At 32.4% G+C, this 19,457-nt stretch overlaps 2 protein-coding genes across 2 annotated transcripts in view; one reads left to right on the top strand and one right to left on the bottom strand.

Moving 5' to 3' along the window:
• The window catches only part of LOC137924327 (uncharacterized), a 37,929-nt gene extending 20,297 nt beyond the window's left edge, over positions 1–17,632 (bottom strand). The window contains exons 1-5 of the mRNA XM_068767723.1: positions 16,106–17,632; positions 14,921–15,151; positions 13,271–13,819; positions 3,476–3,706; positions 1,826–2,374 (exon numbers count right to left, since the gene is read on the bottom strand). Of these exons, the coding sequence (XP_068623824.1) occupies positions 1,826–2,374; positions 3,476–3,706; positions 13,271–13,819; positions 14,921–15,151; positions 16,106–17,632 (3,087 nt within the window). The remainder of the gene's footprint in view (positions 1–1,825; positions 2,375–3,475; positions 3,707–13,270; positions 13,820–14,920; positions 15,152–16,105) is intronic.
• The window catches only part of Flo2 (flotillin-2), a 394,067-nt gene that overhangs the window by 315,683 nt on the left and 58,927 nt on the right, over positions 1–19,457 (top strand). The gene's annotated exons all lie outside the window — the stretch shown is intronic.

Below are 19,457 nucleotides of genomic sequence, written 5' to 3'. Positions count from 1 at the left end.
TATGTAATGAACATACAGATAATTTAATATAAACATCGCCCTATATTAATCTCTCAACGACTTGTTATATCTATATAGATAAGAAATTTAAATTGATGGTTTGTTTTGAATGTTTGTTAAAACGGGGAAGGCTTACAGATAACAACAATATATATATATGTATATATATATATATATATATTATTGAATTCGTCATATCATCCTTATATCTGAATTAATGGTAATTCAAGTTAATTAAAACGATAAGTTATGTAAACATTGGAGTCTCCTTAGATAATTATAATAATCATGTAAATAGATTCTAATGTTTACAAAACATCTAGTTATCTTTGCGTGTTGACTAAACCAAGTGAAGGAAAACTTGTTAATTGAATAGCCAATTACATGAATAAATGTTGTTCTTCTTAAAATAAATATTATATTTTCTAGAATATATTTAATTAGATATTCTTAAGCTTGTCATTGTTAAATATGTTTGATCTTTCCCATAAGTGGTAAAGATGTACCATATGTTTACCACATCTGGTAAAGATAGATATAACATTTTATTTCAATTAATACTTTATAAAGCTAGAGCTTACAATAATTAAATTAGACCACTTACAATTTACAATAGTATAAAGCTTCCACGCTAATTTATACAGATAAATGAAATTCCAAGAGTCTTTATGTGATTATAAAATAACCGCTTTTTACTATACTCATATGTTGGTACATATACCAAAATTTCATTATTGTAATTTTTTTTCTGTCTGTCTGTTCATTTTTTCCGACTAATCTCTTAAATGGCTGGGTAGATTTTGATGGGACTTGTATTGGCAGCTGATGTAATAAGGAGTAACTTGAAGTAATTTTATTTTAGAAAAATACTTAAACGAAAAAAAGTCTAAATAAATTAAATAGTTTTCATTGGATTCCACGCGGGGTAAATCGCGGATACAACTAGTTCAAAATAAGATGCATAACAAAAATAATAATAAGCAAATACAAAATGTAAACAGTATATTCGTAAAATAAAAATAAGGTAAAAATCGACAAAAATGGGAATTAGAACGAAAGTCAGTCAGCAAGATAGTCAGTAATAGAATATATAGGATATGAAATTAAGACCTTTAAAATAACGTTAACAGTATTGGGGTAATGATCCTTTAAAATGAATTAGTAATCGGATATAGGTGTAAAAGATTTAAAAGGTACAGTCAGTACAAAGTCAGCACGAATAGACAAGAAATAATAATTAATTTGAATATGTAGTAATTTGATTTGAAAACGCTTTTTATTTATAATCGTTCCGCTGTAATTCCAAAAACCATTAACTTTTTCAATAGGATTTACCACACATTAATTGACAACGAATGAGCTTTTCATTGACCTGTTTAAAACTATTGCATCTATAACTAATAATTCTCTAAAAAATAACTAAAATATTTTGTGAAAGGCACTCAAAAATAAAGCTACAGAGTCACGGATTCACAACTAGCTTAAACTATTGTAGACAAATATCTATGTCTCGTTCTATATTAAATTAGGTGTTCCTTATCAATATTTGTGTTCATTTATTACTAAAATTAAATCTATATACGTTTCTATTTGTTCATAAAGACACTTCATATTTCATTCCGTTATAATACAACCAAACTTTGCAATCCTTCCTCCCATTCGGTGTTAAGACTTCATCTGTTTTAAAGTATATTTTCTTATTATTTTTAGATCGCCTGCTTTCGTATGATTTTGTGTTCATCGTTCTATGTTTTATTGGTTTGTAAATTGGTGTTTTTATAGTATTATAATGGTTGTTACTGTACTGTGTAAAATAAGGATTTACCGGTACATATACGGGTATTGCGTTTTGTATCCTATTTATGTTCTTATACGGATTTTTTTGGAACTTGTATTCTGAAATATCATAAGGATAGGATTTCCAGTTGTTCTGTTCGCCAGTGTACGGTATGTTGGCGTCTGAATTATGAAATTGGTGGATAGGGTTATATGAATTTGGAAGCGATTGCTCTTTTTTCGAAGAACTTAAATTCGTTGATAAAGGTTTTGCTTTATTTGCTTCTGTCTTCTTTATATATCCAGGTGGAAAACCTTGAGATAGACTGGGGAATAGGCTAGCTGTTTCATATAAAAGGTCTTGTTTATCTTCTTGTATGAGCTGAATTTTCTTTGGTGTATCTATGTCAGTTGTATTAGTGTTATGTCTGTAACTATGATCGCAGTGGGCTTCCTCAGGGTTACTTTCTGACCAATCCTCTTTTATCATGTCTGCGGCTTTTTCTGCTATCATAATGATTGGTGCGTTTGTGTTTCCACTGACTATTGTCGGCATTATACTACCATCTACTACCCTCAACCCTTTTATACCGTAAACCTGTAAATAATAAAAAAATATAATTATTTTTATTTAGTTGTGTTGCATCAAATTGAGATATAATTGAGTTTTGTATTTAAAGTTATCATGTCATGGACGAAGACAATGTAAAACATAGAAGAATTACTTGTATTTTTTATGTGCTTAATTGTCTTCTGGTGTAGGTGTAGATAGGTGGGTTATATGTATATGGAGACGAGAAACTTTGTTAACATTATTTTTAATATACGAAAACTATACAAATTGTTTTAGTAATAATTATTTATTCACATGTAATATAATGTTTTCTGTAGTTTTCAAAGTAAATAAAAATAATGTAAAAATGTCCTTACGAATGAATTATTATTAATTAAAAATGTTTCCTTGAAGTTATTTCAGTTTTGTTTTTATTGTATTCAACTTTCTTAGACGACAAGATTTGCTGAACGGAAGTTGGTAAATATGAAAAATATGTAAAGATTGTTACGTAATAAATACAAGTGCTATCATCATTATCATCGTCATCTCAGCAGTGAAACGGTCTCTGATGACTACTTCTAGACCTCAAACATAGATGCTCAACAAGGTCGGTTTGAACCTTCAAATTAGTCTCTCTACCTCGTGGGTAAAATCCTACGTCACGCTGTAGTATTCATTCCCGAACTCTAAGGTCTCATCGGCCATCTTTTCTGGCGCTATGTAGTTTGTCCACTGCAACTTCAACATGCCACTCGCTGGGCCATGTTAGCTACTTTCGTCTATCTACGTATTTCCTCATTGCACGTCGAACGACAGTAATTCCTAGCATAGCCCTCTCCACCGCTTGTCATTAAGATTGAAGTGAGAGATTCTGATTTCACTGTAATTGTTTTATTAGGTGAACAGTAATGTTTTAGTTACAATATAACATTTTTTAAATTCGTGACAATGGTGGTATAAAATAAAAGTATTTTTATAGTAAAAATGCTGGTATATTTTTGATAGTAGGTCTATATTTTGATATTATTTTATTTAATAAACTGGTTATGAATATTTCTCTAGGATTATATTCAGCAGGCACAGCGAGAGTTAAGTGAAAGGTTTATAATTATTTATTTGTTAATCTGTTTATTTAATACGTACTCTTAGCCTCGGATCGACCACTGCGTCGGGGTTATCAGCTGCGCCCATAGAACACGTTCCAACTGGATGATAGATCGTCAGCGAGTGGTGTCTGGCCTGACATTCCAAGTGTTCGTCGGACATCAGCTCGTGTTGGGTACAGCCAGGATTCCTATTGGGGTTTGGTCGAGCGTTCAGCTTCTGCAGAGCAGGTTGCTGGACTAAAGAGTGGACGACGCGAGCTCCCTCTATCTGGAATAACGTTGTATTATTTACAAATAAAAAATAAAATTAAATGTGTAGAATTCAATAAAACTGATATCTGCACTATCGAACGAACTAAGCAAGCTTCAATCACTTCATTACTCTAATTAATAAACGAGTCGTTACCAAACCTATATATATATACATATATATATATATATATATATATATATATATATACATATATATATGTATATATATATATATATATTATTTGGGCCCCGTTTTTGAGGAATTCTCGTGCTCCCCTGATGTGTGTAAGCAGGGACATTATTCATAAAAAAAAGTTTTTGTTATCCTTATCGTTCTCTTCCATTCCTTTCCTTACATTGTTACCTATCACATATCGCCTCTCTTCATTCCTTTTCCTACAGAATACTGTAACAATTCTAAATCTATATTTATTTACGTCTGCTCTTACCGAAATTAATTAATTTAATTAAAATTGAAGTGATTATTTGAATATTGTTAATCAGCAAAATAGAGGTAATTTAATAATTCTTTACTTGTTTTATGAATAAATATTGCGATTTCCGATAATATAATATCGCTATTGCACGCAAACCTATATCCACCAGTTGACGTCTTAATGCTGAAATAATGATGATTATTGCTCGTAATTAAGAAAGCAAAACATCGTAAAAAACCAAAATATATTTTATTATTAATATTAACAATCCAAACTATAGCTCTTTCATGGTCATATTACATTGATCTTTGTCTGCGATATTAAATCGTTCTACGAACAATCGCCGTAAAGCATTCCCGACTATAGTTGATTATCCACAAAATATGGAAACCAGTATCGATAATAAATTGGAAGAAATAATATTCGATATAAACAATTTTCAATATTGCTCAGAAAGAAGAAAATTAAAGCATAATTAAAATTATAAATATATGTATAATATATATGTGACAAGAATATTTACCAGTATTTTTAAATCCATTGGATCCTGAAAATAGTTTGGATATATCCGCGGCGGTGTGTACGGGTTACTATCTTTAAGTTTAATATAACCTCGATTAATGTTATACGTAAGAGAACTGTAATAAAATAGTTATTAACATAGTATTATTTTTAATTACCTTATAAATATAATAACATGTAATCGCTGTTATAATTTTATTTACACAAACAACGCACTGTTATTAAAGTGAGCACACGCGGCCTGCTCCTACGCATCCACACATAGAACTGATTGCGGACTAAGTGCGTACAGAATACACGATACTATGTTATATCATCCGCACTATAACGGAAAGGACTGCCTACAATTCTATAACAATAATTTTATTTAAACGTATCCCAATTTTATTATTTATTTATTATTATTAACACTTTTTATACACCATAGGTAATGAATAGAAGAAAAAAAAGAAACAATTCTTATGATTCAATAGGCGGTCTTATCGCTCAAGGCGATCTCTACTAGACAACCTATGGATGGAGATGAGAGACATGAAGGAAAGGGTAGTTTAGGGCGTACGTACATACAAATACATACATATTTACAAACGTACCATACAAATGCATATAATTATATATATATATATATACATATATGTGTGTGTATATATATATATATATATATATATATATATATATATATATATATATATATATATATATAAAGGCTGGCGGGCGGTGCACTTTAAATTAATGCACGTAGAGTGTATTACTCGTACATAAGATTGCATCCCGGGAATCGGATCCGCGACCTACCGCAATCGCAAGTGTTAGTATTAAACTTATACTGTATATTATTTATATCATTTAGGCGCTGACCTTCTTAAAATTATCTGCCTACATTGATAAAGTCAAGTCAACATTTTAATTCTTCTCTATAGAATGCAGATAAATTTTCGTGGACCTTTAGTAATTATGTTTAATGGAATCAGGCGTTACCTTGCGGAAGTCCATCCTGAATAAGAAAAGGACCAATATTTACCTACTTCCGCACATGCAGCGGTAGACGTGAACCAAAGTGCACCGCCCGCCAGCCCGCTGATAAATGCGCATGTGGCAAACAATGCGAATTACACAACTACCACCGCTAAATCACTCAAAACGTGTTTCACCCCTCCACGGGGCATCTTCAGGAGTTATGTTACACCGATTAGTGCCAAACACAGTCTCTGTGTTTATCACTAATCGGTGTAATTTGTTGCACGACTACCACTGCATGTGCGGAAGTGGCTAAATATTGGTCCTTTTCTTACTCAATATTATATAACAACCGACATAGCCCATTGAATTGGCAATTTGAAGTTGCAGTGAATTTTAAGTTTCTGGTCAGATCCAAAAGAAAACATAAAATAGATAAAACTGTACAGTGATATAAAGAAATGATTTACTGTAGTATTTTAGGAGCGGAAGAGAAATTAGGGAGGTGGTGTGTATAAAGATGGAGACAAGTGAGACAGGAGAGTGAGATATTGTGACGAAAAATAGATGACTGATGAAAGAAATTGTGAAAAATGTAAGAAAATAAAAATAGAAATGAAAATAATTTTTAGGCATTTTAGGATAAATATCGTGTATCACAAAATACTACTATGACATTCATCATCGTCAACGTGGAACGTCAAACGGAGTTACTGACCGATAATCTACGCTCTAGAACCTCAGGACCCCGGCGGCACTGTCACTTTCCAATCGCCTGGGCGATATGAGTTACTTTCTTCGTTCGTCAACGTATCTCCTCATTTTTGGTTCGTTTTACCAGAATGATCACGGGCTTTGCACTGTAATGAGAACATAATCATAATTACGAGAATTCATTATTAAAGTAGCAAATTTAAAAAAAATGTTTAATAAAGTGACCGTTCTGAAATACTATTTGGGGGAGGGGAGGGGGGCAATGACTGGCCAGTAATTCTTAACTAAGAAATACGTCAAGGCAGCTAATATCTTTTAAACCATTAAGTAGCTTATTAATCATGTAAATTTTATAGATTAATCTATCTTATCTTTTAAGTACCGTTGCTACGATAAAATTATTGTTCATTTTTATATGATCACGTGATTTCTAATCTGCTTTATTTGCACATTACAGTTTAAATTTTGGAAAATGACTACAAAATATGATGAAACGGTGATGAAAGAAGTATTTGAATTTGTTATATCTGAACAAATTCAAATACTCCTTTCATCACCGTTTCAACTTTAGGTCCTATGATGAACATACAATAAGATTTTTTATATTAAATGTTATTAAATATTTATTATATTAAAAATAATTGACTGCAGAAAAGTGCATGTAAATGCGTATTTGAATAAAAATATTTTAAATATAAGTCGAACGTCTTCCGAATACATCTTTAGCGCTAGTTTATATTGAAAAATGAGATAGTGTTAAATTAGTAAACACAGACTATATAAGGAACTATTATTAAAAAAAATATATAACAATATTTCATTATCAATTCTTGTGACGTTAAGACTACCAATAAAATGTATGACAAGCGTAGATTAAACAAATCGTATCTAATACAAGGTCAAGTTGCAATGTATTGTCTAGACCAGTGATTCCCAAAGTGTTCTATATCGACCCCTAGGGGTCTATGACAACCTGCAAGGGGTCTATGTCAGCGAAAAAAAATTTGGGGGTCCATGAAATGAAAATGGGGGTCCACGATAGTGGATCTCAACACATACACTGATAGTACCTATTTACTTACATCATACTATCTTATAATATCAAAACATTTACATTATTTATAAAAGTACCTATGAAGTAAAAAAAATATTATATATGTTTATAAAATTGTGTAAGTTGTAGGATATTGGTATTCGCTTTGTGGTCGCAATACATTTTGAACATACACTAAACTTCACTACAGTTAGAAAGTTACAGGATATCAATATCAGGTAATCAAGGGGTCTACCCAAGACGGAAAAACATGGCAATGGGTCTACGACTCAAAAAAGTTTGGGGAACTCTGCTCTAGACTAATATATACTACGTATATATGTTGTATGCGAACATTGTCACAACATATGGCTGCTGGGTTTATGAGGTTATGGAGTGAAGAGTACGGTGTGTCGTCAGCGACGGACGTCCAGCTAGGAAGTGGACAGATGACCTTGTGAAGGTCGCCGGAAGACGCCGTATGCAGACCACTTCCGACCGGTCCCACGTCCAATATTGAACGTCCTTTAGCAAGAATGATTGGACGTTTTTCAGAAAGTACACGCTCTGCAGTTAATTACGTAATAAACATAGAGATAAGAGTTTTTATAAAGACATCGCCCTCTATATAACACCACGCGACTCGTTAATATAATAATTGAGATATGAAATTTAAATTTGATCATTTGTTTTAATTGTTTTTATAAAAATAAGATAGGTCCCGCACTGGACATATTACAGCTGAAATGATGATAGTAATTTAATTCTTAAACTAAAATCTTTTCATCGCCCATTAATTGTAATTCAGGTAAAATAATAACAATAATTTATGTATGCGTTAGAATCTATTTAAGTAATTATTACAAAATTCTCCAGTTATTTTTACACGTTGACTAAACCGCAAGATGGCAAACTTGTTATACAAATAGCCAATAATAAGGATATAACTCCCTCTTTTAAATACAATATTACTTTAATGTATGTTGGGAATACAAAATGATTACTGAGCGAGGGTTTTCGTACTAGGTAACAGTAGTTTTACACAAAAGTCTTTAAATATATGTTGCCAGTGATGACGTGGTCGCTTACGATGGGCCTTATAATAAAGCTCAAGGTCAATCAATAGAGTTATGGATGGAGGCTGAGAGTTTTGATCAGAAATAAGGAGATCATACGGAGCTCGAAGAATTGCTATTTCCCTGCAGTAAAGGGACCGCATTACTCGTGCAGCGTCTGCCGTTGGGGCCGCATGGTTCTCAAGTGGCTACTAAAAGCCGGTAGACGCAGGTAGACATGGTCAGGGCCTCTACTAGATGGATCGAAGTCATAATCAAGGTCGCGAGATATCGCTGGATGCGGGCAACACTAGACCAGTCATTGGGGCGGTCCTTGGAGACCTATGGCTTGCAGTGGGCGTGTCTGCTGAACAAATGAAAGAATGAACTATAAAGTTCATGGTTTCGGGTTTTTTTGGTTTTTTTTTGTGCAATTAATAGGGTTAATCAGTCGTGAGTGCTGGTGGGAAATGGCGAGTGTATAAGGAATGAGATTGTTTTTTTCGTTAGTAACAATATTAGCAATATAGCAATAGCATTAGTAATAATATTCTTTTATTTTGTTAGATTATTTCATAGATTTTATTTCACTTCGTTCATTAAAAATAATATTCCATTGACCATTTATATACAGGATGATGAGTAATAGATGTAAAGGCTTTGAAGGCGGTATTCATCACTAGGAAATATTGTTTCATTTATCAACAAAAAAACTTTAAAACTTTTACACCTACTTCCAATCATACTGTATAAAGTGATCACGATCAAATATGTTTTATTATTTTATTGTGATACTACAGGCTAACAACTTCTGGCTGTATGAAGTAATCAGATTAAAATGCTTCTTCTTAATATGTACTACTAGGTCACAGTATTTATTACTACTAATGTAATAAATACTGTGACCTAAAAGTATTTAAATAATTTGTTTATAAATTGTACATTATTTATTCTTACAAATCTATTTCTTCCTCTTCAAAATACTCGTATTACCCGTCTAATAAAACGCACTTTTTTAACGCTTTTTCCAGTCCACAATACAGATGTTCGATTCGATTTTTATCTCTTAAATCGTAACGGCGTTTCCGTATTAGCCTTTTGAGTTTGTTGAATAGAAGCGATCAGGCGAATATGTTGATGGCGGAACGATATCAGTCTAGTTTTTGACATTTTTTTTTCCAAAAAAATTTTGACAGCAATCTAGACTTCACGCGTTTAAGATACAAAACATCCTACAAAATGCTTTAGGTTGAGCCAAATGATAATCCAAATTTTTGACAAACAGTCGCTTGACAAATGTTATAGACATTCCTATCAATCTAAAAAAAATTTTACCTGCTTTCAACAATTTCACATACATAGTATTATGTTACTGTAAAGTATGTGTAACGTAAATTACTTGACAATAGTGTTTAGAACTGTAATCATAAATTGATGACTATATATGTTATTAATCTATTACTGATAAACTTTGACATTAGGGCCAAAATACTATATTTGTAGACATTAAGATAAATGTAACAATCTAAGTATTAAAGACCCAATATTGTAGAATGATGTAAAAGATGTTATCATCAATCATATATAAATACCTACAATCCCAATTCTCAGTTTTCTACCACTGCTCACAATCATTTATATTTATATGTTTTATAATATAACCAACAAAGTTAGTGCAGTTTAGATTAGACTGTGGATTTTGCGTATATTATTGAAACGCAATAACGGCTATGAGACTGTAACTCGCGTTTATGAAATATACAAGAATAATATGTAATAAATTTCTCTAAGTTTGGACGTGACATTTTTACTTGCATGAGAACGACTTAGCGATAGATATACTCGGGATTTCTCTTCTTCTTCTTTTCAGCCGATTGACACGCACTGAAAGGAATAAGCCTCCCCCAAAGATCGTAACGATGACTGGGGGTGCGCTCTTCGAATCCAGAGACATCACGCGACCCTAAGTCGTGGGTCAACTTAGCGGAATACCAACGCCCCAAATCTCTACTACATCGAATCAGGGATTAGGAGAGCCATTGACGAAAAAAGTTTTTTTTTATTTATTTTGTCGCCATCTAAACCTCTACCACCCATGTAAAGATGCGCAGTGCCCTGGAAACGGAATAAAATTAAAAATAGATTTGGAGAGCATCGCCTTAATGATGGGCGACGACAACCTTCGCCCATCATTCCTATCGTTTGCTCGTAGGGTGGTGAGTAACACTGTGAATAGAAATAAAACAGTATAGATAAATAGGCATCAAATATTAAATAAATTGCACATATAAAAGAACAAGTCAAGTAATAATAGGAATTAAAAAAGTAAAACCCAATAAAGAAAACCGTGATATAAAAAATAGGATAAGTAAGTAATAAAATAAAGAATAAAAAATGTGCCTAGCCACCTAAGAGTAATAAGATGATGGAAAGAAAGGCGATGAAAGCAAGAAGGAATGAAAGAATAAAAAAATGCAAGGTATTGTGAAGGATAAAAGGATAAAAGTTAGTGAAGAATAAAGATAAAATAAATGAAAAACTTATTTTGTGAATAAAGACCCTGATCCCAACAAATTAGGAGCACGAGAGGCCCCCAATAGTGGGGGCCATAAAAGAAAAAAAAATCTCTACCGCCTAAAGGCTGTCTTTTCACCTAAGTACCTTTTACATTTTTGTTTACATAATAATCTTATAATGAATTACTTATTAAAACAATTATTACATTTATATTACATGCCTATTTATTACAAAATTTCCTATTATTTTTTTAGACAAATTTTCTTATTATTTCTATTTTTCTTTTTATTTTATTATTCTCCATATTTACGACGAAAGAAGGTAACTCATACAGTTCAGCGAATTTGGAAGTTGAAGTAGCAGTGGGCAGCCTACATATCGGACTGAGCAGATGGCTGTTGTTGTGGTAAAGTTCTGGAGTAGAAAAATAGAATCGGCAAAGAGCGTAAGACGCCTGTCCACACGGTGGACAAAAACTTGGATGCATAGAAGACTGTCTATAGGTATATATATATAGGTCTTTCTTGTATCCAACTTACTGTCCTTTGATAGGAACGACTAGATGTTATGTTTTTCGAAAATTATACGTTTAATGAATTTAATCGATTATGTAATGAACATACAGATAATTTAATATAAACATCGCCCTATATTAATCTCTCAACGACTTGTTATATCTATATAGATAAGAAATTTAAATTGATGGTTTGTTTTGAATGTTTGTTAAAACGGGGAAGGCTTACAGATAACAACAATATATATATATGTATATATATATATATATATATTATTGAATTCGTCATATCATCCTTATATCTGAATTAATGGTAATTCAAGTTAATTAAAACGATAAGTTATGTAAACATTGGAGTCTCCTTAGATAATTATAATAATCATGTAAATAGATTCTAATGTTTACAAAACATCTAGTTATCTTTGCGTGTTGACTAAACCAAGTGAAGGAAAACTTGTTAATTGAATAGCCAATTACATGAATAAATGTTGTTCTTCTTAAAATAAATATTATATTTTCTAGAATATATTTAATTAGATATTCTTAAGCTTGTCATTGTTAAATATGTTTGATCTTTCCCATAAGTGGTAAAGATGTACCATATATTTACCACCTCTGGGAAAGATAGATATAACATTTTATTTCAATTAATACTTAATAAAGCTAGAGCTTACAATAATTAAATAAGACCACTTACAGTTTACAATAGTACAAATCTTACACGCTCATCTATTCATATAAATGAGATACCAAGAGTCTTTTTGTGATAATAAAATAACCGCTTTTTACTATACTCGTATGTTGGTACATATACCAAAATTTTACTATGTATTTTTTTTCTGTCTGTTCATTTGTTCCGGCTAATCTCTTAAATGGCTGGATAGATTTTAATGGTACTTGTACTGGCAGCTAATGTAATGAGAAGTAACTTGAAGTACTTTTATTTAAAAAAAAATTAAACGAAAAAAAGCTAAATAAATTAAATAGTTTTTATTGAATTCCACGCGGGTCAAGTCGCGGATACAACTAGTTCAAAATAAGATGCATAACCAAAATAATAATAAGCAAATACAAAATGTAAACAGTATATTCGTAAAATAAAAATAAGGTATAAATCGACAAAAATGAGAATTAGGTCGAAAGTCAGTCAGCAAGATAGTTTAGAATATATAAGATATGAAATTAAGACCTTTAAAATAACGTTAACAGTATTGGGGTAATGATCTTTTAAAATGAATTAGTAATCGGATATAGGTACAAAGTCAGCGCGAATGGCAAGAAACAATAATTTATTTTAATATGTAGTAATTTGATTTGAAAACGCTTTTTATTTATAATCGTTCCGTTCTAATTCCTGAAACCATTTCCAGCTTTTCGTTGACCTGTTTAAAACTTTTGCATCTGTAACTAATAATTTAAAAAAAAAATAACATATCTTGTGAAAGGCACTCAAAAATAAAGCCACAGAGTCACGGTTTTACAACTAGTTCAATCTATTGTAGACAAATATCTATGTCTCGCTCTATATTAAATAAGTGTTACTTATTAATATTTGTGTCCATTTATTACTAATATTAAATCTATATACGTTTCTGTATGTTCATAAAGACACTTCATATTTCATTCCGTTATAATACAACCAAACTTTGCATTCCTTCCTCCCATTCGGTGCTAAAACTTCATCTGCTTTAAAGTATATTTTCTTATTATTTTTAGATCGCCTGCTTTCGTATGATTTTGTGTTCATCGTTCTATGTTTTATTGGTTTGTAAATTGGTGTTTTTATAGTATTATAATGGTTGTTACTGTACTGTGTAAAATAAGGATTTACCGGTACATATACGGGTATTGCGTTTTGTATCCTATTTATGTTCTTATACGGATTTTTTTGGAACTTGTATTCTGAAATATCATAAGGATAGGATTTCCAGTTGTTCTGTTCGCCAGTGTACGGTATGTTGGCGTCTGAATTATGAAATTGGTGGATAGGGTTATATGAATTTGGAAGCGATTGCTCTTTTTTCGAAGAACTTAAATTCGTTGATAAAGGTTTTGCTTTATTTGCTTCTGTCTTCTTTATATATCCAGGTGGAAAACCTTGAGATAGACTGGGGAATAGGCTAGCTGTTTCATATAAAAGGTCTTGTTTATCTTCTTGTATGAGCTGAATTTTCTTTGGTGTATCTATGTCAGTTGTATTAGTGTTATGTCTGTAACTATGATCGCAGTGGGCTTCCTCAGGGTTACTTTCTGACCAATCCTCTTTTATCATGTCTGCGGCTTTTTCTGCTATCATAATGATTGGTGCGTTTGTGTTTCCACTGACTATTGTCGGCATTATACTACCATCTACTACCCTCAACCCTTTTATACCGTAAACCTGTAAATAATAAAAAAATATAATTATTTTTATTTAGTTGTGTTGCATCAAATTGAGATATAATTGAGTTTTGTATTTAAAGTTATCATGTCATGGACGAAGACAATGTAAAACATAGAAGAATTACTTGTATTTTTTATGTGCTTAATTGTCTTCTGGTGTAGGTGTAGATAGGTGGGTTATATGTATATGGAGACGAGAAACTTTGTTAACATTATTTTTAATATACGAAAACTATACAAATTGTTTTAGTAATAATTATTTATTCACATGTAATATAATGTTTTCTGTAGTTTTCAAAGTAAATAAAAATAATGTAAAAATGTCCTTACGAATGAATTATTATTAATTAAAAATGTTTCCTTGAAGTTATTTCAGTTTTGTTTTTATTGTATTCAACTTTCTTAGACGACAAGATTTGCTGAACGGAAGTTGGTAAATATGAAAAATATGTAAAGATTGTTACGTAATAAATACAAGTGCTATCATCATTATCATCGTCATCTCAGCAGTGAAACGGTCTCTGATGACTACTTCTAGACCTCAAACATAGATGCTCAACAAGGTCGGTTTGAACCTTCAAATTAGTCTCTCTACCTCGTGGGTAAAATCCTACGTCACGCTGTAGTATTCATTCCCGAACTCTAAGGTCTCATCGGCCATCTTTTCTGGCGCTATGTAGTTTGTCCACTGCAACTTCAACATGCCACTCGCTGGGCCATGTTAGCTACTTTCGTCTATCTACGTATTTCCTCATTGCACGTCGAACGACAGTAATTCCTAGCATAGCCCTCTCCACCGCTTGTCAATAAGATTGAAGTGAGAGATTCTGATTTCACTGTAATTGTTTTATTAGGTGAACAGTAATGTTTTAGTTACAATATAACATTTTTTAAATTCGTGACAATAGTGGTATAAAATAAAAGTATTTTTATAGTAAAAATGCTGGTATATTTTTGATAGTAGGTCTATATTTTGATATTATTTTATTTAATAAACTGGTTATGAATATTTCTCTAGGATTATATTCAGCAGGCACAGCGAGAGTTAAGTGAAAGGTTTATAATTATTTATTTGTTAATCTGTTTATTTAATACGTACTCTTAGCCTCGGATCGACTACTGCGTCGGGGTTATCAGCTGCGCCCATAGAACACGTTCCAACTGGATGATAGATCGTCAGCGAGTGGTGTCTGGCCTGACATTCCAAGTGTTCGTCGGACATCAGCTCGTGTTGGGTACAGCCAGGATTCCTATTGGGGTTTGGTCGAGCGTTCAGCTTCTGCAGAGCAGGTTGCTGGACTAAAGAGTGGACGACGCGAGCTCCCTCTATCTGGAATAACGTTGTATTATTTACAAATAAAAAATAAAATTAAATGTGTAGAATTCAATAAAACTGATATCTGCACTATCGAACGAACTAAGCAAGCTTCAATCACTTCATTACTCTAATTAATAAACGAGTCGTTACCAAACCTATATATATATACATATATATATATGTATGTATATATATATATACATATATATATATGTATATATATATATATATATATGTATATATATTATTTGGGCCCCGTTTTTGAGGAATTCTCGTGCTACCCTGATGTGTGTAAGCAGGGACATTATTCATAAAAAAAAGTTTTTGTTATCCTTATCGTTCTCTTCCATTCCTTTCCTTACATTGTTACCTATCACATATCGCCTCTCTTCATTCCTTTTCCTACAGAATACTGTAACAATTCTAAATCTATATTTATTTACGTCTGCTCTTACCGAAATTAATTAATTTAATTAAAATTGAAGTGATTATTTGAATATTGTTAATCAGCAAAATAGAGGTAATTTAATAATTCTTTACTTGTTTTATGAATAAATATTGCGATTTCCGATAGTATAATATCGCTATTGCACGCAAACCTATATCCACCAGTTGACGTCTTAATGCTGAAATAATGATGATTATTGCTCGTAATTAAGAAAGCAAAACATCGTAAAAAACCAAAATATATTTTATTATTAATATTAACAATCCAAACTATAGCTCTTTCATGGTCATATTACATTGATCTTTGTCTGCGATATTAAATCGTTCTACGAACAATCGCCGTAAAGCATTCCCGACTATAGTTGATTATCCACAAAATATGGAAACCAGTATCGATAATAAATTGGAAGAAATAATATTCGATATAAACAATTTTCAATATTGCTCAGTAAGAAGAAAATTAAAGCATAATTAAAATTATAAATATATGTATAATATATATGTGACAAGAATATTTACCAGTATTTTTAAATCCATTGGATCCTGAAAATAGTTTGGATATATCCGCGGCGGTGTGTACGGGTTACTATCTTTAAGTTTAATATAACCTCGACTCCTTGGTCGTAGAAGCAGAGGTATTATTGAAAAGGAAGGCTCGAACAGAATGTCTTCATATAATTCGGCGTATGTCTCATCAGTTAGTCCATTGGCGCGTTTCCCGAATAGACCACCGTCCATGTTATCGGCCGTTGGTGCGATAAAAAGCTGGATATCTGGGTAATCTTCATTCGGGTCCTGGTATTTTGTGTTGACGAATGCCATTGCTTCTGCCTCCATCATACTGTATAAGCTACCTTTCTTGTTAACAACGAAATCAATAACATTTCCTAAGGACCACACCGAGTTTAAATTGAAACAATAATCCGTTCCGTTATCGTAAGGATTGTCAAATAGATACGAATGACCACCCATCGCTACGTGGTCTTGAAGATTTTGTCCAACACCTGGAAGATTCACTATGGGATAAATTCCAACTTCTTTCAAATGGACACTATCACCTATACCTGAAAGCATTAACAACTGCGGTGATTGTATAGATCCAGCTGATACAATAACCTCTTTTCCGGCCTTTACTATTCTTGTTTCACCGCGTTTAGTGAATTTGACACCGTACGCTCTCTTGTTCTCATCTATTAGAATTTTTTCCACTAATGAGTGAACACTGATGTGAAGATTAGGTCTTTTAGATGCGGGTCTTAAATAGCCTTTCGCTGTACTACATCGGAGTCCATCTAGTAAAGTAGCATGTGATCTAGTAAATCCTGTTTGCGATTCACCATTGACATCAATAATTCTGTAACCGAATTGTCTAGAAGCTTCTAGAATAGTCCTTGTTATATGGTGTTCATAAGCGAAGTATTCTATAGACATTGGTCCTCCGACTGCATGATACGGATCACTTTGATACTCCGGAATCCTCATGTCTTCCGACTTTAGAAAGTATTTAAGTACATCACTATAAGACCAGCCTATGTTTCCTATGCTGGCCCAATAGTTATAATCCCTTTTGTTTCCTCTGATGTAAAGCATTGCGTTTAAAACGCTAGAACCTCCGAGTACTTTTCCGCGCGGCCATTTGCACCTTGTACCCACCATGCTCAAACAATATTCGTCGCTCGGTTCAGTTACGAATTGCCAATCGATGGATGATGTTTGTAAGGCTGGGAATAACGCTGGCACTTCAGAAAGGACATTCTCGTCTTGTCCAGCTTCTAGAAGAAGAATGTTCCAATCAGGGTTTTCTGATAATCTGCTTGCAAGAACGGATCCAGCTGAACCAGCGCCGACGATTATAAAGTCATAGCAATCATGCAGATGTTCGATAGGATAGTCTCTGACGCGGTGTTCGGCATCTTCAATATCTGGTCTATACAGATGTATTGCCATACGCAGTAATATCATGGCACCGAGTCCAGGAAGTAGTCCAAATAAAATTCTACTGCTCGATACTATTGTTCTTATCGAATGCGGACTGTAGCTTGACATGATTCCGAACGTGTAGTACGTATATTGAATGAACTTTCTGATTAATAAGTTAAAGAGTTGAATGGCGTTCGAGTCAGCGGATTTCTACGATGTAGCAAGTTATTGTTTGCTTTCGGGTCAGCAAATTTCAACAGAGTAATGAAATTAAATAGAGCTATTTTTTATGTTTGTATATTTCAATCTACAGCTAGGTATTTTACTCTATTCTGGATCTTATTGACAAAGTCACAGTTGGCGTTACCTTAAGGGATTTTCTCGCGGTTGAGGAATTCAGGAATGAGGAGATTTGTGAATAAGGGAATGTTATTGACATAGTCTAGCGTATTAGTAACTTGTTGACGAAGTAGCAGTGGACTGGTTACATAGTGCACCAGAACAGATGACCACAGAGTACTCTGAAGTTCAGACCACGTACGCATAATGAGGTTATACGAGCGTATTAAGTCATAAGAAGATAAGGATGCATGCCGCTGGCTACCAGCTCCATTGGAAATCTTGAAGTGACGCTTATCTTCAGTAGTGGATGTGCTACGATTGAATAATGATAATTGACACATTATGAAATGTACTTAGCGCCTTATTCAAGCATTTCTACCAGTTCATCATTGAAGTAAAAAATCAAGTATGTAAAAGTCAAGATAATAAATATATAAATAAAAGTGGTGGTATATATACTTTATATACAAATAAAAATAATTTTAATTATGTAATTATTACTACTCATAATTAAATAGAAGGATATAAGAGATATATGTTGTGATAACAAAAATTGTTAAAAAAAACAACCAAAAATTCACATGTTGGTTTTAATTAGGAATATGTTAAAGTAATAAACGAAAGTAAATGTAATCAAAGTTAGGAATATATTTGTATACAAAAATAAGCTAGATATTATTAACAAAAAATAACTGTAGAAATAATAGATAACACTACTTTATATGGTGAACGGTGGTAGCCCAGTGGTAGAGGACTGGGACCAGCAATCGTAAGTCAAGGGTTCGATTCCATTTATACAATCTTGATTAATTTACACTTTGGACATTAATATAGGTTTGCTATTGCACATAAACAAGTTTCCAGCGGATAGGCTAATGCCACATTGCGATTCCCAACCCGCCTGCCATACATAGCGATCATGGTATATCCCCCCATAGATATCGTTGGGTGAGGCCTATAATTTTCAGTAGGCGTTTAAAGGCTGAGCCGAATACGACTAAATATAAGATGTCAAAGAAGAAATAAAGTAGTAAAGCACAGACTACGAAATTGATAACTAAGAAAGAAAATAAATACAAATTATATACACACCTATATGTATAAAATATAAAGTTAAAGATGACTATGTCAATTCTTCCACCAATAAGACTTGAACCATCTTTTATAACATACGATTAACTAACTTTAATTTCGAATTTATTTCAAATTTCAACTCTGGGCGAGAAAAAAAGTGTTTTAAAAAATAGAATAAAAACAAATGCTGTCACAAAGTTTTTTTTTTTAAAAAAAGCAGATATTATTACTCTTCTTTGACCCGGAAATTTAAGTACGCTTTATGGATTTACCTGGAATCACGAATTCAACCTCTTATAAATATACCGTAAAATAAAAAGTATAAACATAAACGAAACTGTGCAAGGAAACTACCTGAAAGTAATTTTCGATAATAATGGAATATTTACTTTTCTGTACCATACATTGCTCTGTAATTATTGTCAGCAGTCGACCACTTGTTGGACATCTTTTCAATGTATGTAAGCATGACGTCAATACAGGTACTTCATAAAACGACTGTCTTTAAAAGTACATATATACACTATTGTATTAA

Source organism: Battus philenor, unplaced genomic scaffold (assembly GCF_028537555.1).
Source record: "Battus philenor isolate CCGP_79_NKW_IND1 unplaced genomic scaffold, ilBatPhil1.0.hap1 SCAF_23, whole genome shotgun sequence".
In the NCBI taxonomy this organism is placed as follows: Eukaryota; Metazoa; Arthropoda; class Insecta; order Lepidoptera; family Papilionidae; genus Battus; species Battus philenor.
The sequence above is the reverse complement of the archived record's forward strand: the minus strand, read 5'-3'. Positions and strand labels throughout refer to the sequence as shown.